General features: G+C 48.4%; 1 protein-coding gene across 6 annotated transcripts; it reads right to left on the reverse strand.

The window, feature by feature from the left end:
* Positions 1-380: 380 nt before the first annotated feature.
* Pex5 (peroxisomal biogenesis factor 5) lies at positions 381-18,458 on the reverse strand. Of its 6 annotated transcripts, none has more exons than XM_060384181.1 (16): positions 18,370-18,458; positions 16,805-16,968; positions 16,502-16,537; positions 16,100-16,232; positions 15,773-15,904; positions 9,597-9,702; positions 9,087-9,177; positions 8,623-8,733; positions 8,300-8,395; positions 7,822-7,941; positions 3,704-3,847; positions 3,481-3,551; positions 2,709-2,921; positions 2,300-2,465; positions 1,892-2,049; positions 381-1,756 (listed from the first exon to the last, which is right to left on the reverse strand). In XM_060384181.1, exons 2-16 carry the CDS (start codon positions 16,949-16,951, stop codon positions 1,555-1,557), a joined length of 1,926 nt encoding a protein of 641 aa, XP_060240164.1. In that variant the 5' UTR covers positions 16,952-16,968; positions 18,370-18,458; the 3' UTR covers positions 381-1,554. The 6 variants fall into 6 exon arrangements, with proteins under 6 accessions (XP_060240164.1, XP_021492622.1, XP_060240166.1 ...); XM_021636947.2 differs by lacking the exon at positions 18,370-18,458 and adding an exon at positions 17,533-17,911; XM_060384183.1 differs by lacking the exon at positions 8,623-8,733.
* Between the last annotated feature and the right edge of the window lie 2,573 nt (positions 18,459-21,031).

Consider the following 21,031-nt stretch of genomic DNA (forward strand, 5'->3'; position numbering starts at 1 on the left):
TGTTCACCAAGGAAATTGATCTAGCTTGTTTTTTCCTTTTCTGTTGAGCCTTTATCAGGTTTTGGTATCAGGGTACTGGTGACTTCGAAGCATGAGTGGCAGGGTTCTACGTGTTCTTTTATGTTGAGGTAAGAGGACTGTGGAGTCAGCTGACCTCTATCTTCACATGGCTTTCAGGGATCAAATCATCTCATCTGGTTTATACGACAAGTATCTTTACCCACAGAGCTATCCTGCCCAGTAGTTCTGGAGAGAGGGCCAAGTAATCCCTGCGCCAGCGAGAACTTAGAAGACAGACAAGGAAAACTTGAACCCCAATCTACCAACCTCCCACCACTCCATCTTCAGACAGCAGCAGAATCCCACCCACATCAGTCCAATTTATTCTTCATACAAATATTTTACAGTTTTATTTTTAAATCATTTACACATATGCATACAAAGAAAAATAAATTTCAGTATGGAACCTTGGGACCATGGCAGTTTAAAAAAAAAACAAAAACAAAAACAAAAAAAACCTCTGATCATTAGCTACTGAAGACAAGGCAAGAGGCTGAGCAGTCATTTGTGTGGTTTGTACATCCCCCCACACAGAAAACAGTGGAGAAGAATCCAGCTGTTCCCTCACCATCCCTTGATCTTCACCCTCTGGAGGTAATATGAGGGGGAGGGGATTTCCCAGTGATATCCCCTGTAAATGTTTCAAGAAGGCTTATGGTAACACTGAACCTCCCTCTGCTGGGAATTTGGCAAGAATGCATCTTCTGAACCAGTTTTGCTACAAGAGTTTGTTCAGCTCCTACTCATAAGTATCCCAAAAAGAAGAGGGGACTGCAGAACTAACCATACCCCCTACTGTCCCACCTCAGACTCTGGGCTCATTCCACAAATGAACCGCCCTCCCTCATAGGCCATGCCACCTGCAGTGACAAGCCCTGGCCCTGAGGACACTATGGTGACCACATGAGCACCCTCTGCTTCAGTGTCCACCCACAGAGAATCCAAGCTCACCCCCGTGAGTGGCAGAACCATGAGCACCTGTCCCAAGCTCGGCTGTGGAGCTGCATCAACCTGTCAGTTAATAGCCCACCTCCTAACACCCACCCCAGACAGCATCGCGCAGATGCTCAGGGGGACCTCTTACACTCCTTACAGTCCAAGGAAGCTGGACTGTTACCAATTCCCAGGAAGAGTAGGGCAAGGAGAGACTTACAAATGTGGCAGACCCTATCAGAAATGGCAGCTGATGACAATTTCCCTATGTCATTGGGTCCTACCCAAGAAGCAGCACCAAGAAAGGGCATGATGAGCAGAAAGAGACCTGTAGCTGGATATACAGCCCTTGAATTACCAAGGGACAGAGACAGCTCATTCCCTACAATCATGTAGGACCTAGGACACAGCTATGCATCCCTATACCGAGGCAGCTCCTGAGAGGTCGTACCGCTTGTGGTCATCAGCCCACCCCTTTGGTAGGCCCATTGGAGGAGAGGGAGTCACACCCGGACCGCCGACCCCTCCAGGCAGACACTCACAGGGCAGCCCATCCCACTGTCACTGGGGTAAGCCAAACATAGCTAGCAGGGCAGACAGATCCCGAGCATCGGCTGCCCCATAGGCATCACTCTGGCCTAACATAGATAACGCCAATCGCAGGGTACTCCAGATGTTCTCTGACATGGCGCCCCCCTCGCCCCGGGGGCCCCGGCTCTTCCTCTGCATGTTCAGGGCCTCCAGAAAGTGTTCTACAGCCTCACTGTAGGGAAGAGAAATGAGGGCTGGTGAGCAGAATGGCAATGGGGAGGCAGGAGGGGCGTGGGGAGGGAGGACCAGCGCATTAGAAACCAAAGCCGAGAAGACAAGGTTCATCGGCTGCGGACGGAATCCGTACCGGTGAGCCCCAAGGTTGATGCAGCTGATGCCGAGGTTGTAGCGAGACCGGATGTAGCCGGGCTGTAGCTCCAAGGCTCTGCGGTATGCGGCCACTGCTTCTTCACTCTGGTTCCCGTTGGCCAGGGTGGCCCCGAGCTTGTTCCAGAGCAAATAGTCCTGGGAAAGGGACGGAGAGGTCTGGGGACAGGAGCTAGGCTTGGCCCTGCTTCGCTACTGCTCAGTTAACGTCGTGCCTAGCCCACCCTCTTCGCCGCGGCAGCTCCCGGAGTGGTCACCGGCTCGTCCCCTCCCCTGTGTCCGCATGCTCCTGTTCTCCCCGCCCCCCCTTTCTTTTCCCAAAGTGTGGACCCTGGAATGCAATCTCCCATGTGCAAATGACTCTTCCACCTTCTTCCCTGAGGCTCACATTAGGACGAACGCTGAGGGCAGCCGTGAAACAGTCCACAGCCTTGTCGTACTCCCCGCTCAGGTTGAAGAGGACCCCCAGGCCACACTGCACATCAGGGTCAATGGATGTGGGGTCCAGGCGCACAGCTGCCAGGAAGAGTTCCTTCACTTCCAGAAACAGGGAGCTAAGCGGGAAAAGAAAGAGTCAACCGTATTCCCAGGAGTCATCTCCTTCACCCACATTCCAGCCTGCTCTGTCCCGGCACAGCACTGCATGGCAGAATGCCAACCCTTTCAGCCTGACTCCGAGTAATCCGTCACATTCTTAGGCTGCTGGATCTCAGCAGACCCCAACTTCCCGAAATCAAGGTCATGTTCTGACTGGGATTCGCATTACTGGCCTCATCCCAGGAATCCCACACACTCACTCAGACAACAGAGATCCCAAGACGCGCTTGCTGGGACCCAGTCCTGCCCCACTAGCCCCTTCTTCACCAGGAGCCACCAGATGGGCGTAGGCCGGTGAGTAGCGCAGCCAGTCTCTCAGGGTCTCACAGGCCTGTCGCTGCAGGGACTCATTGGTGAAGCTTACAGCCAGCGCCATCAGCGCCGTCCGGTTATCTGGCTTTAGCTCCAGACACCTGATGGGGCAAAGAGGCACAGACTCAGGATCTGCAAATGACAGCAGCAGGCCTCAGCACCAGGCGTCCACAGCCGGGCTTTGCAACAGTCAAGGAGGCCTCAATTCTGCCTTCTCAGCGTAACAGAGAGAAGAACCCTCCGGCCTTTGAGTTCATATTAACGATCCCAATCTGAAGTCAGGCAGGCCTTTAATCCCTTAATTTAATCATTTAATCTGCACTCAAGGAGGCAGAGGCATGGGGTTTGATTGGAGTTCAAGGCCAACCTTGTCTACAAAGTGAGTCCAGGATACAAAAAGAAACCCTGTCTCGAAAAAAAACATCTGAAATGGGCAAAGTTTCGGCAGCCAAAGACCAACCAGGATCCCACAGATAAAAATCAAGCCTTTCCCACCACTCCTCTAGCCACTGCTGAGCCATGGCAACTTGAACAATCTCACAGGTTTATCTGTGTGCTAGTGGCCGGAAAAAAAGACAAAGACCTGGTTCTGGGTACCTATCGGGCTAAGGGCTACTTGCAGATGCCCACATCTACCCACTGTGACCGTGGCACACTCACCTCCGCAGGGCACTGATAGCCAGGAGCTCTTGCTCATTCTCAGCCTGGGTGGTGCCCAGGTACTGCCAAGCCTAGAGGGAATTGGCAATTCCATCACTGACTTTGTATCCGCTCCTCCACTGGCTTTCCGCACTCACCATCTCACTACCCCAGTGGAGACCACAACCCATCTGCCCGCCTCCCACGAAACTGGAAGAAGCCGTGGGAACAAGGCCCCACTCACTTCCATGTGCTTGGGGTCCTGCTGCACAGCAGCCTCAAAGAGCAGCACAGCATTGGGCAGGTCTCCCTCCTCGAGGCGACGCAGCCCTTCTTCAAAAGGCTGAGGGTGGTCACGCAGGGGATTCTCCTCCTCAAACTGGTACCCCTAGAAAGAAGGAACGTGAGGGGAGGGGACTCCTGAGAGGGAATACGGACAGTCAGGGCAGCAGAGCTGGGAGAACAGCAGCCATGACAGGTGGAGGAGGTGAAGGCTTCCTTCCACTCAGGAGTAGCACATTCTCTGCCATTATGAAGCTCGTCCCTGACAAAGCAAAGCTGAGCACCAACTCAGCTGCCATCTCCTCTTTATAGTAGCTAAGAAGGGGGTGCGCCTGCAAGTGTCATCACTTTGGAAGTCTTCACAAGGCAGCGTTGCGCTACTGCCATCTCCCCATCGGGCATGCCTCTCACCAGCAGCTGCTCCTCACAGGGAAGGCTTGCCTCGGTTCCTAACTCCTGTGTAGATCTTGCCCTCCAAAAATATCATGGTATATGAGGGAAGTATGGTGTGAGGCAGAGGCCCTGCCTCTGAGGAAAGGTTTACCTAACTCAGGGGGCTGCATGAACTGACTGAGTAACATCAGAAATGCTTGGTTTATCCCCCACAACTAAGCTTGTTTCCTCCTTTCTTTTGTTTTTGTCCATTTGTTTGACTTTTACATAGCATGTTGTGTAGCCTAGACTGGCCTCAAATTCACAGCTCTTCTCCTGCCTCACCTTCCCAAGTGCTGCCATCACAGACATAAGCCACCACACTGGGCTCCTAACTTTTAAATGAGACTTGGACCCCCGAATCTGATGACAGAGGATGCCTATGTAAGACACTATTCTCTTCTGGCTGGGGAAGTCCCAGCTGAGAAAACTACAATGTCATCGAACAAGCTTTGCCAACTGGCACTTGACATGAAGTAGGGGTAACAAGGCAAGGCCAAAGTTGCTGGTGAGGCACATGGCTTTGGACAAATACAATATTCCTTCTGGGGAGGAAAACCGTTTGCAGGGCACCAGACAGTTTGGTGAACACAGCTTCAAACATAGTACAGACGTGGAGAACTTGGCATTTAACTACTCAGAATACACACAACACGGCCTGCTTGGTTATCACTGCGAAACGAGGGAAGACTCAGAAGCTCTAAGCTCTAAGGCATGAGTCGTGAGCTGCAGGGACAGTTCACGGGGGCAGGTGGGGACAAGGCATGGGACGCACAACTGGAGATGGATGCAGGGAATGTGTCACAGGTATAGCAGGGAAATACTAAAAAGTCACAAAGCAGCCAGGTGCACGCCTTTAATCTCAGTACTCGGGAGGCAGAGGCAGGAGGATCTCTGAGTTTGAGGCCAGCCTGGTCTACAGGGTGAGTTCAGGACAGCCAGGGCTACACAGAGAAACCCTGTATTAAAAAAAAAAAAATCAGAAAAAGACACTACTACAGGGATAGCATGTTTCTCAGTAAATGACCAAACAATAAATATGCCACACCATGCAAGTACTCGATTCTACCACAGGAGGAGTCTGGGAAATATGTAAGCAATGAGCATATCTGTCACCATCAAATTTTATTCATGAACACTGAAATTTAGACTTTAGTCTTAAGGTATTACAAGCTACTCTTTTTGTTTCTTTCAGCCACTTCTGCCCTAGATCATCTGAATTCAATAGCATAAATATTTTTACACTCAACTTTAACTGCTGTCCATCATCAACCCAGCCTCTGAGCCACCATGTCAGAAACAGAGAATGTTATAACGTATAATGTCATTTCCTAATGAATACAATTTATGTCTCAAAGCTACTGAGAGAGAGCCTTGCTAAAACTCTTAAAACCGAATTCTCTAACAGTGGCTGTAGCTACTTCCTTAAGGCACAATGCTGTGTGTAACAGTCAGCAGTGATGAGACTTCTTCACGGGTCTTCAGCAGACAAAGCAATCAATGGACATCATCATCTTTTAAACACAAGTTTCCTCTAGACCCTGTTACCTATGGTCTCATCAATTACTGCTCAAACAGGATTAAATATTATTCCACTATGCAAAGATGAAATATTTGCTCTGAAGGAACCAGGCGCAGGCTACAGGATGCACACTACAGGACGCACAACCCCAAAGGACACAGGACGTGTGAGCTGAGCATCACGCACAACCCCAAAGTTCTAACTCAGCCAGTCACCGTGTCTGGCCCCACTGCCTTGGGCTGTTCCAAAGTCTCACTACAGAGACTTTACAAAGCTCACACTGCAGAGAGCACTGCATCACAGTCTCCCCCATTACAGAAACACTTCTGTTAACACTTTACAGTGTCTTTTTAAGCCACAGGTGTGTGTGTGTCTGTGTGTGTCTGTGTGTGTCTGTGTGTGTCTGTGTGTGTGTGTGTGTGTGTGTGTGTGTGCAGCCTCTGAAAAAATCTAAGGGTTATCAATAAAAAGAATTGAATTTAGAGAGGGATGCAGAGATGGCTCAGTGGATAAAGTGCTTGCCAGGAAGGCGTGAGGACCAGGGTTTGAATCCCCAACAACCACAATAAAAGTGGGCTTGGAGTCCACTTGGAGAGGGGCTCCCAGGGCAAGCATCATTGGAAAACATTTGTGCAAGTGTTTCTAAGCCTAGTTTTGCGATATTTCAAGGTATCAATGACATCAAATAGGGTTCACGGATCTAAGACCTTAACTACAGTTTTTGTTTGTTTTGAAATACAATCTCACTAACCTAAGTTAGCCTAATTTACAATCATCCTTCCTCAGCCTCCCAAGCACTAGGGTTACAGGTGTGCGCCACCATGCCTGGCTCCCTCGTTATACTTTTAAGCTTTTAATTTAAAGGTGTATTTGGTCCAACATGTTATAAATATGGGCATGACAGGTTAAATCAAGCTTTTAACTTAAAAAGTTATTCTGCATAGCATGTCATAAATATGGTAGTAATAGACACTAAGGAAATATTGCCCATATGAATATAGTACTTATGTCTCCTTTTATCAAATATATGGAAATGCCGCTTATAAGTTAACAGCATAGCAAGTTGCTAATGTAGGATAATGCAAGTATTATTCTATAAGAGGAATTTATGGTGTGGCAAAATACAAGGCAAGGTCCCGAGAAATTCCTTAACATACCACACAAGACCATTCTCAGACAAGCCCAGATCTGATGGAAACCACACAGTCACTTTTCCCTTGCACTAGGTTGTTCACGAGGCTCTTGAGCCCTAACCTCTTTACAGTCCCCTGAACCTCATCCTCCTGTCTTCGCACAGCTCCCTCTGTCAACATCTACCTCCAGCACTCAGCTTCGCATCTCAGGATGCTCCACATGTGAGCTGAGAAAGAGGTGTTCCTCAGTTCCTATTCTGTCTTTCTGAAAACCAAGCAAGTCTTTTCCTTCCCTCTCCTGCTTCAACTCAGCAGCTCGATCATCAGCCACATCCCAATGATCCAATCCACAAGCAGATTTACTCACACTGAGACTACGCTTCCATAGTCTAACAGTTAAGTCAACAGCACACACTACAAGCAAAAGCCAAACACCTTTCACCACAGACTACTGGGAAATTTTCCTTTGTCTAAGTTATTTAATGTAATTCTTTGAAATCCTGTACTTGGACAAGAGCCTGCTTCCTACAAGAAGAGATGAGAACGTAAATGAGAGCTCAGCAGGACAGTCAGTGCTTCCTAGCACATAACAACCCTGGTTTGATCCCCAGCATTGGGGAAGGAGGTTTGAACTCATGAGCTTAAAAAAAAAAAAAAAAAAAGATGCATGTCACAGCGTGGACAGACAAATGATCTGTCCAGCAGAGAAGTTGGCCACAGATAAACTGTCCCAGAGCAACCTCCAAAGAAGACCTACTCATCTGCTCTTAGCACATTGTGTGTAAGCCTCCCTCGTGGGCTCTATGTCACTGTCTGACTTGACAAACACATTCCTACTAACCTTCTAATCTCAAGACCATAGTACACTCAATTACTGGTCGGCAGGCGCCAAAGCATCAATCAGACTTCTCTTCACAGAAGAGGCTCAAAAGCAGTAATAGCTTCAGCGTGGAAACTTCAAATTCTAGAACCTGGAAAGCCAGGGTCTCTTACCTTGTCATAGGAAGCGGATGTGAGGTCATCATAATCAGAAAGCCAGGGGTGAGCCTCAGCATCCCGTTTTGCCATCTCCTCCAACTCTGCCTGCAACTTGTCCCAGAAATCGACATCAGACTGTAGGGAAGGGAAGGCAGAGAAAAGGGAGGTGTTTCACAACCACCCACCCTCCGAGACCGGGGGATAGTCCTTAGGGCAACAGATTGTAAACTTTAATGTGTCTGGCAATCATCAGAGAAGCTTTTGTAAAATGCAAATTCCCTGGGCCTACCCCTAGATTGTGATGCAGGAATCTGGAAGGATGGCCAAGAGTTTGCATTTTTTAAAAAAGCATCCATCCCACACCTACGCAATTCCGACCCAGATGATCCAGCACATCTGGATCAATGCCCACCACCTCTGACACTAATAAAGCCATACTCTCCACGGGAGGGCATGGTCCTGGAGCACCCACGCCCACGCCGCCTGCTCTCACCTCTATAGCCGACTTGGCTCGTTCAAATTCCACATCAAGAGCAGATGTGTTGTTTCCTGGTCTTGTGAACTGATCGACCCAGGCCTCTGATGTGCCCTGTGACAAACGATGATCACTACCACCTCCATCCCCTTCCTTCCCGTTAACACAGGCGGACTGAAACCCCATTAAACACCACCAGCCTCGATGATCTCGGAATCTTGCCCCACCCGCTCAGGATCTAGATGCTATCAGGCAAACTGTCAATAGAATCCCTTCCCGCTGAACACTGACCCAGCCTCTGGCAGCAGCCTGAAGCAGGCTGGGGAGTGACAATATCCTACCTGCTGCTGTATAAACTCTGCTGCCCACTGTTCTGCCTGAGCTCGGCCAGACCCTGCAGCGGACTCCAGGGACACCTGCCCCTCGCCAATCTGCCGCACGAATTTCAGGAACTGGGGCACAGAGACACACATAGGCACCTTGGGACAGGACTTCCAGGTGTCTGCTCTCAACTATGCCCCAGGAGACCCTACACTCTCCCTCCCTATGCACCCCTCTAGCTGCATCAGGATAATGCTAAAGGCCCTGGGGTGGGGGGGGAAGCGGAGAACAGACACAGAGCTGAGAAGGCACAGAAAAGACAACAGGGAGTAGAGGGAAGGTGTAGCCGGATCCAAAGTCTCCGTTCTCAGAGGGAGACAGTTCTAGAGCCTCATCCTCCTCTTACAACACAGTACCGTGAGGGAAAGAGGGCTTCTGCCTTCAATCCCAGCTCTGCCGAGCAACGCAGCAGGAGGTGGCTCACCTCAGAGTTAGCCAGTTTGGGGTCATCCACCTTGGATACAAAGTCACTGGCTGTGTGCTGCAGGTCCTCGTCGGGATGATATTCATCGTACCTACGGCAAGGATGACCAAGTCACCCACCCCAGTGCCCACGCCCCTTCGGCAAACCTGTCCTACAGCACACAGTTCTTACAGGGATGGGGCAATAATGCTACCCCATTTGAGGAGCTCCAAGCTCCAAGTCACATTCAAGAAGAAGATTTCAGTGAAACTGGGAAAGTGATTTTACTTTTCCTTCCCCATGAGCTCCGCAGGGAGGGAGGAGAGGCTAGCTCAAGGAAACAGGATGCATTAAGACAGTCACAAATCTCTGGAACAGGCAGGATTACTACCCAACACGACTAGGTATGTCAGTAAACGAAGCAGAAAAAAGAAAAACTGCAGGCTAGTGAGAATGTGGACGGAGGAAGCTGGGAAAGCTACCCAAATCTGTACTTTTTTCACAGCAACCCACGGACGACACTAGACTCACCATCGGTCGGTGGTAGATGTTCCTTCCGGCTCTCCCAACCACAGCTTCTCCTCAGACTGCTCCAGATACTCCTCAGCCCATCGGGCCGGGGATACAGACAAGGGGTCTGCAAAGAGTAGTTATGGAGCTCATCAAGGGTTCAGTGTGAGTCCAGAGAAAAAGAACATAACACAGACCCGCTGACCCACTCAACCAAAACAAAACAAAGAGAACCCTGTGGAGTCCCTGAGATCCCTCTGCAAAAGAGAATTCTAAGAAATCCTCAGCATCCTCTTCAGTGCCTGAGCGACTCCCAAGGGGGCTGGAATGGAAGTTTATAAAAACCTGAGAATGGGAGACCTACCAAGGAGGCTCAGGGAAGAATTTAGCACTCCCAAAGCTGAAACAGAAGGCTCAAAATTTGAAGACTATAAAAAGAGCTTCTCTTTAAAGGAGGGTAGGGTAGGGAGACGGCTCCGTGGTTAAGAGCACTGGCTGTTCTTCCAGGGGACTTGGGTTCAATTCCCAGAACCCACGTAATGGTTCACAACTGACGGTAATTTCAGTTCCAGGAGACCCAGTGTTCTCTTCTGACCATAAGGGCACCAAGCACATGAGCAGCGCATAGACACACATAGGAAAAAAATACACGTATGATAAACTTTCGCTTTAATCTTTATTAAAGTATATTTGTTGTACAAAGTACAGAGCTTCAATATGCCACTTCCAGACGTCCATATAATGAGTTTTGACCATATTATTTCCCTCTTTCTTTTTTTGGAGGAATAATGGGAGTGTTGAGATGTAGTCCTGGCTGTCCCAGGACTATATAGACCAGGCTAGCCTCAAATTAACAGAGATCCCCCTGCTTCTAGCTGGAATATAAGGCATGAGTCGCCATGTCTGACCCACACACACACACCTTTATTTTCCTATTTTCCCTCCTCTTTCTTCCTTTCCTCTTTCCCATCCTTCCAAATCCTTTTTCCTGAAGTCCACAGTCCTCAGTAAGAAGCAGGGAGCACCAGGCTTCCTCCCTGGAATTCTGCATACAGTATAAAGTGCGTGCCAACCCTGACTCCACACCCAGAGATAAACACTATTCTGGCCTTTGTCACTATGCTGTTGGTGTTTGGGTTTTTTAAGACAGGGTCTCAGTGTGCCGGCCAAGCTGGTCTTGAACTCAAGATCTTCTGTCACCACTTCCCAAGTCCTGAGATTACAGGCCAGAGCTACAACCCCTGACCCTTTTGTCACATTGATTCATTTTAAGAGGCCATGTTTTTCAGGCAAATTCTGAAGTTATCTTAGAAACTCCAGTGACAAAGGGCACCACACACATGGGAACAAACACTGAACGAGGGCACTGAACTGTTTCTCAACCTCTTGAACTTTGTCCTACCAAGCAGTGAGCAGGTTAGTGTTGCCAAGGTAGCAGAGAAGGCGCCAGCCCAGGTGCCTTCTACTCTGTCAGCCATCTTTACATCCCAGATGCTGATATGGTCACCCAGTCCCCAACTGGATGACGGTCTGACTGTCACTGCTTTAGTACTGAGAAGACTGCTATCCTCTTAGTATGATGCACATACCACTTCACCTAAGACTTGACCTGAGTAATTTCAACAAAGCAATCTCAAAATCTGAGAAAATTACGTCTGAGAAAATCTGAGAAAAATAACGTCATAATCTCAAAGAAAAAAAGAACCAAGGGCCTCAGAACACATACACCTGATTATGAATAAGTGATGTATAATTAGCATAATGAAAACGTATCCCTAGCAACTGTTTGGGTTTACAGTTCCTGCATCTTAATTTCAAGAGCCATCAACAACCTCAGGCTCTGCCCTCCGGGCCCTGCAGTAACATTTTTCTCCCCTTATCCTAACTAGGCTCTGGCTTACATGTGAAGACTGAAAAACAAATGATTAATAACAAAACAGATTTCAGTAACATCTTCCAGCTCCTTAGTCCAGATATGTTGAAAAATAATGAGTCCTTCCTCCTTCCTCTCCATTTTCTCCTTACTCTCACTCTAGCCATGAGTGATCCTGAGGCCACAGAGGCACACAAAGACACAAACCATGTCTGCAGAATGTTCTCATCAACAACAAAAAAAATAATAGAAAAAAAAACTGTGTCTGTGACTTTACTGCACATACACCACACATCTGGAGGGAAAGACACACAGGTGAGTAACGTCACCATTACCTGCTATAATTCAGGGCAAGGAGTGCCATCAGTGTTAAACTTCGGCCTTGAATGCACATGAGTGTGAATTCTCCCCAGCACCTCAAAACACTAACAACAACAACCTAACACAGTTTCTCTGAGGCGCTCAAGACCCTGAATTTCCCAGCACTGGGAACCTGCCCCAACAACGGAATTAGATAAAATAACCAAAGGAGCAACATGAGGCTTCACAACCTTTTTTGAGAAATTCTTACCAAAAACTGGATCCATTTAGACATGCCTTTATTGTATGTCTAAATTCAGAGAGAAAGTGACTGTCTCAGGTCACATATAATAAGCAGAGTGAGAGCCAGTGACACAGCTATCCCATCATACAACCTGGCACTGTGTATCTGTGCTGTCTGAGCACATCTACAAGTTGGAAGGTCAAACTCTCAGAACCCCGAACCCTCATCAGTGAGTTCCGTGTAAAGGATGCAGGTTCTACCGGGAGCAGAGGGTCACCACATTCAAACCTCAGCTGCGCACATCATTCACCCTGCTTTTCAGTGTAGTTGTTTTAACTTCTGAGCGTCCACTTCCTTCTCTATAACAGATAACAGATAGTGCACAGGAGTTTCTGTGACAATAAAAGAGTAACAAAAGGGAGCGGCCGTCATTACTGCGGGGGTGGCGGGGAGCCTAGAGAGCATCGTAGGAAGACTGTTCCTCCCGGTGATCACGCCACAGCTCTTCCTCCTCTATTCACGGAAGACCTATCACCAACCACCTTCTGCTCCTGCTTCCTGCAACTCTCCCTACAACAGTACAAGTTTGCATTGCACAGCTGCCTGTGACCCTCACACACTGTGATGGCTGCTCTTGGTTGTCAACTTGGCTACATCCGGAATTAACTAAAACCCAAACAGCTAGGTACAGCTGTGAGAGACCTTTTTTAATTAAATCATTTGAAGTGTGAAGACCCACTTTTAAACATCTTTTGAGATGGGAAGATCCACCTTTAACCTGGGTCACACCTTTTGCTGGCAGCCGACACAGTATGGCTAGCAGTCAGTCTGTTCCAGACATGGCAGAAGAAAGCTTGCTCTCTGTTTGCTCTCCGTATCCCTGGCATGAGAGCCCTCTTCTTCAGGATTCTGGCATTTACTGAAGACCAGCTGAGACATCCAGCCTCGTGAACTAAACAACCATTGGATTCTTGGATCTCCTGTTGGTAAACAGCCATTTGCTGTTCTAGCTGGACCACAGCTACTCTAATAAACCTTCCTCCTCCCCTCTCTCCATTCTATAAATTTCTGTTCCTCTAGAGAACCCTGAGTAATATACACACCATGTCAACTGGGTCTGTCTAAATTCAGACTACCTAAGGGCTGAGTTTCATCTCTAGATCTGAGTAAGCACAAGATGCAGACTGGCCAGGAAACCCGGCAGATGACTCTATCTGAAGTATGATAGGAAAAAAAGAGGGGTGGGTCTTGCACGCTGATGGACTAGCTCTTGAACCGGGATGGTGCTTATGCAAACCTACACATCTGGTGAAGTTGCACCAAACTGCTCACACACAGAAAATGGATGCAAAACCAGAGAAAACTAGTGAGCTCTGTGAGCTGTACCAAAGCAGATCTCCTGACCACCACTGGGAGAATCTGTGAGATAGCAACATGGAACGTTCCTATACGGTTTCTTTTAATTTTTTTTTCCGCACTTACCAAAACTGCAAAATTTTCCATATAAAAAAACTAAAATAAAGATAAGCTTCAAGAGTGCTTTTGAATAATTCTAGAATATTAAACATGGGAATCAAAAAAAATAAGAATATACAGAGCATGCCTATTACCCCAAGAGTTGAGATACAAAGGCAGAACTGTGAGTTCAAAGCCAGCCCAGACTATATAGTAAGACCTTTTTTAAAAAAAAAAGAAAAAAAGAAAGAGCCAGACATTAGGGTGAGTGTTGGTAATCCCAACATTCAGCAGAAACAGCAGAAACTCAAGCCAGCCTGCTATACAAAGTGAGCTGGACACACACCAGGGCTACAGTGAGATTTTGTCTCACAAACGCCAAAAATTAATTAGTAAGACCTTAAAAAGTATACTATTTTGTATCAAATCTACTTACCCATAAAAAAAAGTTAATTTATATCATTGCCATTATCAGCCACTAACACTATGAAAAAAGCCATTTTTAAAACATGAATTCTAGGGCTGCAGAGATGGCTTAGCGATTAGGGGGACTGCCTTATTTAAGGGCTCTTCCAGACAACCTGGGTTCAATTCCCAGACCCCGTTTGGCAGCTAACAACAGCCTCAAACTCCAATGTCGGAGGTCTTTATATCCTTTTCTTCTGCAGGTAATGCATACATGTGAGACACAGACATATACACAGGCAAAAGACCCACACACATAAAATAAAAATGAATCTTTTAGATAGAACATGAATTCCTAGAAAATCAATTTCTTTTAGCTTTTTCTCCCAAACTTCAATGCACTCATTCATTCGCTACCAAAGGCCCTGCTACAACAGGACAATTTTACAGAGCGCAGGCCCACACAGCTCAGCCCCAGGTACCCACATCCAGGCCCCTGTGATGCAGGCACAGCTGCAATAACAATGCAAAACGAGAGCTCTCCAAAGACAACCGAACAGGAGCGGCAGGTCCAGCATGTTTTCCTAAGGCTGCTTCGTTTGTGAGTTAGGGAAGATTTCACCCACAGGAAGCAATTAATTATAATAAAATCTGGCTCTCGCATTGTGCTTAGCTGCATGGACGGCTGAATGGTTTGGGGTTTTTGTCTGTTAGCTTTAAATTATGGAAAATGACTGATACCCTCCCACTGCAACAGAAGTCTCTCTGCACTAAGTTGTGTCACTTAAGGTTTGGGTGAAACCTGAAAGGTTCTATCTTTGGACAGCTCAGATTTGGGCTTGAGGCAGTTCCACAGGGAAGACCTGAGAGTTTAGGATAATGGTTTGAAAAGCATGGCACCTGGGTACAAAAAGGCCTGAGTTTGGCTATCTTGTCTCCTACTGACATTCTCTGTATGAGTCTTATAACCTTTAAATCTAGCAGAGAGCTCTTAGCACTAAGAGCAAACCCTAAACATTGCTAACCCACCTTGCTTTAGGAAAGGGCATTTGGGTGAAATCACCTACAATATTCTAGGTGTTGGGTTCCAGGGAGTTTCTCCTGTGTGTGGAGGAGAATAAGGAGAATAGGAAAATAAGGAGAATTCTGCCTTCAGGAGAATAAGAAATGGTTCAAGGAGAAACAATTAAGCCCCATTATCTCAAAAACCTTCAACCGTTCAGGACCATGTGACTGCCTTGTCTAGAATTTTTGTAACTTTCTCCATTTGTATCTCTTCCCATTCTTGGATTTCTTATCATGGAAAAGACTAAACAATGCTTCTCTCTATGAGCAATCAGGAAGAGGAGAGCTCCCTTTTGCCCTAATCAGACTGGCTCTGGGAAGAAAATCATTCCTCAGGAAGCAATAAGCCAAGGATGGCCTTAAAGACACATATTGGGCTGAGTGAAAGTGTGTAGCCAAGAAAAAGGATAAAGCAGAGGCCTGGCAGGACAGAATATCTGTGTGGTCCCCAGAATCAAATGCCAACTACAGCTAGGGAGAAACCTAAACAGTATGTTGTCAAGCTACTTCCTAAACACTTGTGCTCTTACCCATGGATCACTGCTGCCCACAGTCTTGGCCAGAGACCCTTCTCTCTGCAGTGGTCAGCAGGTAAGGCAGACTCAAAACTGACCCCCTCTTTCTTTCCTTCCCCTCTTTTTCTCTCCACTCAAACCCAGCTTTCTCTTTAATATGTTTTGATTTTTATCTACAACTGCTACAAGAAGTCACATCTAACATCCTACAGAAACGAATCACGAAGGTAGAAAAAGTCATTATCAACCAAAACCACCTTATATCCTGAAAGGAATTAAGACATCGGTACAGAATGTTTGAACACTTCATAACTAGTACACATTTTCCCACAAGCCTCACCTGTAACTTCAGCGATGAATTCTTGGGACCAGTCAGTCTCGTTATAATCCTGAGCTACATCCACAGCATCTCCAGCTGCAAGAAACTCCTGGGCCCAATTCTCAGACAAGGCCAAGTCCGCTACACCAGGCGCTTTAAATGAGACAAGAGAAGACTAAGAAAGAAAACAGGTGCCTCTCGTTCCTTCATAATCACTCCCGGATGGCACCGCCTCTGTCTCCTCTGCATCTCTTTCTGCTGATGCCAGCAAAAATCAAAGGATGGAAGGCCTCTGGCCTCCTCCCCCAGACAAAACTGGTCTGTCTTCTCCCCAGCCCCTGAACCCACCTCTCTGAGGAGCCTGGCGAAAGTTTGACTGTTCAATCTCCTGCATCTCCGCCAGGAGGTCATCCATCTTGAAAGTCTGAGGAGCGCGGGACACAAGGGGTACATTCTGGTCCTGCAGGAATTCTGCCACCAACTATCCGAGAGAGACACGGTGAGATAAGCCATTAGGATCAGAAGGCCTCATCCAGAGGCAGGGCCCACTGATGTCAGATGGAAAATGGAGATGAATACAGAAAAAAATGTATTTTATCATATATTTGGAAACCAGAAAAATAGACAAACATTGACATACAAATGTCCTTTGGTGAAGACTTTTTAATCTTTTTTAAAGGTTAAAATAAAAAATCACCATGAACACCACCATCCCCGAAAAAAGAAAGAAAAGAAACTTCTGATATTTACCTCATCTTCAGAGCCTACTCCCAAAGGCTTGGAAACCTAAGGCAGGAAAGAAAGAGGTAATACCCAAAGTGAGGAAGGCCACACGCAAGCAGAGTACAGCCCAACTCTGACCCTACAGCTTAGGCGGCCCGAGGCAAGTCAGGAGCGTCCACAAAGCCTCAGCTTCTTTGTCTATAAAATATTGTTCTCCTCTGTGTAAAGCTGCACAGAGCTCACTCCAGTGTTGCTGAGTGGTGGCTGCTACGACTTTAGCAACAGAGAAAGCAGCTGAAGAAATGGGCTCTCTGGCTCTGGAACACTCACCGTCTCCGCGGCTGAGGCTCCTGGGGGCCAGGGCCCAGGCCTCAGTCCCTCCTGCCGAAGGGCCTTGTCCTGGGTGAAGTGGGTGGCCAGCTTCATGAGCGGGTTGGCACCCCCACATTCGCCCTCCACCAGCTCCCGCATTGCCATGGTGACCAACCAGCTCCCTGATGGACAGAAGATTAGAACTGTGGTCCCAGGGCCAGCCTCCTTCCCCAACGCACGCCCCGGCCCCTCTGCAGAGCAGGTGGGCCCACGACGGTCCCACGTCGAGCTGGCCTCCGGGGCCACCCCCTAGCTGTGTCCGGAGCCCGAGGGGAGTCTGTGCCCTCCCGCCTGCCCTCTCCAAGCCACGGCTTTCGGCTTGGGCTTCTCCCGCAGCTGTCACCGCTGCATCTCGGACACCACCCGCCAACTGCAGCTCCAGACCCCCGGGGAGCGCGGCTAACGCATCATCAACCCGACTGGACCCGGACTCTAACCGGACGAGGGACAGCGGGAACGCCGCCGACGGTACACGGGGACCCGCGCCCCGGGTCGGGCAAGCGCTGCGGGACCCTGCCCCCGGCCTGTGTCACCTGAGCCGCCCACCCCCTCCGCCGCGCCGGTCCCCGCCCAGCACCCCGAGCCCCCAGCCCCGCCGCTCCAGCCCCACCCCCGTCCCGCGAGGCCACCGCAGCGGCGGGGACTCGCCGGCCCCGACCCCGCGCCCCGTAAGCGCCAAGACTCACCGCCGCGGGCCGCACGGTCCGACCCGCCGGGGCACCTGGGGTGGGCTGGGGGAGGGGAGGGGGCGGGAGCCAGGGGGCGGGACTCGGCCTTAAAGGGACCTGCACCGACGCGCTGCGGCCCAGCTCAACGGAAACTGGTGAAGGGGCGGGGCCTTGAGTCTGCGCAGCGTGCTGGGCGGGGCCGAGGGCCTTAAAGGGGAAGTCCTGGACAGTTGTTTTGGGGAGCGCTCCTGCCGTCCGTAGAACGCCGGGGTTTATTTAGTGGAAAACCCCAAGAGGAATGGAGCTAGGAGAGGATTCCGGGGTTTTGCAGAAACGCCAAGGTTGCAGGATCCAAGGCTCAGCTCTCTTCACTGGATCTCCTCCTCCTCCTCCTCTAAATCGCCCAAACAGAGCCCAGGAGATTTCGAGGGTCAAAGCTATGACCTGCTTCGGCTGACTAGGCCTGACCCCCTTCCCACGTGCTTCTTCAGGACAGCGTCACAGCCTCCAAGGAGAGAGAGGCCTGCCCCCAATTCCTCTACCGTGTCTGCGTAATGAGGAGAATAGCGCCGGATGATGACAAATTCTGGTGACTAAAATAGGGTCCAACGCATTCTGAGACCTCAAGCCGGGAGTGGATGAGGAGAGCGCTGTGACTCCCTCCTCTCTTCTTCCAGCATCACTACTGGTCAAGGTCATGATGGCCTGATTACCGCAGTTCCAAGTTGGGAAAACGTGGCAAGAAATACCTTTGATGAGGAAATATGAACTAAGCCTCAGGCACCACCATCTGCCGGAGAACCGGCCCGGGCGCCAAGCCTCAAGGTCACTGACAAACAAACCTTGATATCTCACCTAGGTCCAAGACCAAGGGACTCCTTGACGTCCTGGGAAGGGGAGGGGGTCAGAAAGCTGATAGGTAGGCTAGGATGAAATTGGTGCTGGAAAGGCAGGACCCGTCCCAGCCCGTGGTCAGCAGGTGGCGCCCTGGGGCAGACTTGGTTCTTTGCCGCCCTGAAGATTTCAGAGGTAGCCTTCCTAGGGGAGCACAGGCTGTGTAAATTCATCCCTAGAAAAACAGGAATTGCGATGGTTGAACATGGCAGAATATTGTGCAATGTTTGTGTCTTCGGTACATTTTCAATAGCTTCCAGAGGGTCCTAAACCCCATTCTCCTTGACCACAAATCCTAGCCCTTGTTGCACTGTCCCCAGGATGCCATTGTACAGAAAAAGCCTAGCAGCTAATACACTAAACCACACCGGGGAGGAAAGGATGCCCTCTGGAAAGATGAATACTTTAAACGGGAGAATCTCTGGAGAAGGCAGTGTTTAAGGAAAGGGTATGTTTTTGATTTCAGAACGTCAGGGAAGCAGGAGGACATCTCCCTGTAGCACTCAAAGCTCACCACATACCTAACTCACTATGCCAAGAACTTGGGACGGTGGCTGTGCTAGTAACTGATGCTTATGAAACCGGTGGCACACCCCAGGTGTCGCACTAAACACTTGGTGAGCGTTAGCACTATGAACCATCCTGATCTCCGTGACACTCGTATGGAAAAGATATTACTAACCCTATTTTACAAGTAAGACTCACCACCACCCCCCAAAAAAAAAAAATCAGACATCTAGGAAGTCGGAATCAATGCAAGCAGAGCTGGCAAGATGGCTCAGCAGGTAGAGGCATCTGTACACAGGCCTGATGGCCTAAATTTAATCCCCTGGTCCCACAAGCAAAGAAAATGATTCCCCCTTGAAAGCTGTCCTCTGACTTCAGCATGCATGCAGATGCACGAACAAGCATGCACGCACACACACATACACCACCCTGCACACACTTTAATCAATGCAAGCATATCTCCAGACACTGACCTATTATACATTCCTGCCTATTAGACTTGGAGAAGTCTTCCTTGTAGACCCTAAAGACCTTTGATATAAGCCAGACTTCTTCACAGTCCTGGGGGTGCTGGAAAAAAGGCTAAATAAGTTATATGGGTGCTTAATATTTATATTTAGCTCATTGAGGTTCTACATGTGAAAACACTCCATCTAGGTTTAACTTTAAAATCATATTTTTATCATAAAAGAAATATTTTTATAAAAAATAAGTATATATTCCTTAATATTTAGCCGATTCAAGAGGAACAGGAAATCCTCTAACTTTCAGACACACGTTACATTCACCACATGCCAGGTGCGGTCTTAAGCACTTTTCAAATATGGATTATGTAATCCACTTAATAACCATTAAGATCAAGCCACACCATTTAACAGGTGAAGAAACTAAGACTCAGAAATGTTGGGACCCGCCCAGGACTAGGATTTTTTAAGGCTGGGATCTGAATGCAGGCCAGTAGCATCCACCTTTGTAAAGAGTCCAACAATGAACGCAATTGGATCTACAGTCTGTTCCGGCATCCCTGGCACTTCGCAATAGAGCCGTGGGACAGGCATGACTGTGTTCCATTCAAAGTACTTTTTCACTCTGAAGACAGTTTTATATAATTCTCCCAACATACCATTATTTTGACTTTACTTCAATCACTTTAAAATGTCAACAACAACAATCCACATACTTAGCTTTTAGACTCTACAAAGAGAGGGGAAAAGCCAAGCCACGCTTTCTTGATCTCTGACCTAGATAGTCTGATTGCCAAGTCCGCACTCTAAGACTAGGCTATACTACGCTTTCTTGTTTTGTCTTTGTAACAGTGTCTCACTGGGTAGCCCCAGCCCACCTCAAACTCCTGCAGTCCTCCAGCCTCAGAGCCTTGTGTGCTTAGATCATGAGCATGATGAGCCCATGTCTGGCTTTGGTGGGGATAGGCATTATGATCATTCTCATGTAGCCCAGGCTGGCCTTGAATTCCTGGTCCTATTTCTACCTTCTGAGTGCTGAGATTACACACATGTGAGGACTTTCAGTTCAGAACATGGCTGCTCTACAAGAAATTACATCCAATGACCTTCTAGGTCTGTGCGATCCAGCTGGAATGCCCTTAATCCCAGGAGACAGAGGCAAACAGATCTTTGAGTTCAAGACCAGCCTAGTAAAGAACAAGTTTCAGGTAAAGAAAAGCTTAGGTCCAGGCCTGGTGGTACACGCCTTTAATCCCAGCACTTGGGAGACAGAAACATGCAGATCTCTGAGTTCTAGGCAGATCTGTTCAGGCAGTTTGGTTGAGTCAGTGAGTTGAGAGGCAGTGCAGTGGAGTTGAGTTTGTGGCGGTTCAGATCATGGAGTTCAGAGGCAGTTTTTACAGGGAGAGTTTTACAGAGGTTGAAGAGACAACAAGCTAGACACAGGTAAAGACAGAACAAGCCAGAGAATTAGAAGGAGCCAGAAGATTAGAATATATTGCTGGAGTTAGTTTGAGGCCAAGCAGAGCTACTCAGTGAGAAACTGAGAGGAGCCAGTTTGAATCAGTCAGCTTGGGGAGGGCTGTGAGCCAGAACAGCTGAGTCGAACAAACCAGCCAGAGTTCAAAAAACTAAAAAGGGTGACCTTATTC

The sequence above is a fragment of the Meriones unguiculatus genome, chromosome 5, assembly GCF_030254825.1.
Source record: "Meriones unguiculatus strain TT.TT164.6M chromosome 5, Bangor_MerUng_6.1, whole genome shotgun sequence".
In the NCBI taxonomy this organism is placed as follows: Eukaryota; Metazoa; Chordata; class Mammalia; order Rodentia; family Muridae; genus Meriones; species Meriones unguiculatus.

What these genes read in the sequence shown, in the direction of transcription:
- Pex5 (XM_060384181.1), bottom strand. Translation starts at nt 16,951, where the DNA reads ATGGCAATGCGGGAGCTGGTGGAGGGCGAATGTGGGGGTGCCAACCCG. An exon ending in AGGACCCCAAGCACATGGAA is followed by an intron (nt 3,552 to 3,703) that starts GTGAGTGGGGCC and finishes AATTCCCTCTAG; the next exon opens with GCTTGGCAGTACCTGGGCAC. An exon ending in GCTATCAGTGCCCTGCGGAG is followed by an intron (nt 2,922 to 3,480) that starts GTGAGTGTGCCA and finishes TTGCCCCATCAG; the next exon opens with GTGTCTGGAGCTAAAGCCAG.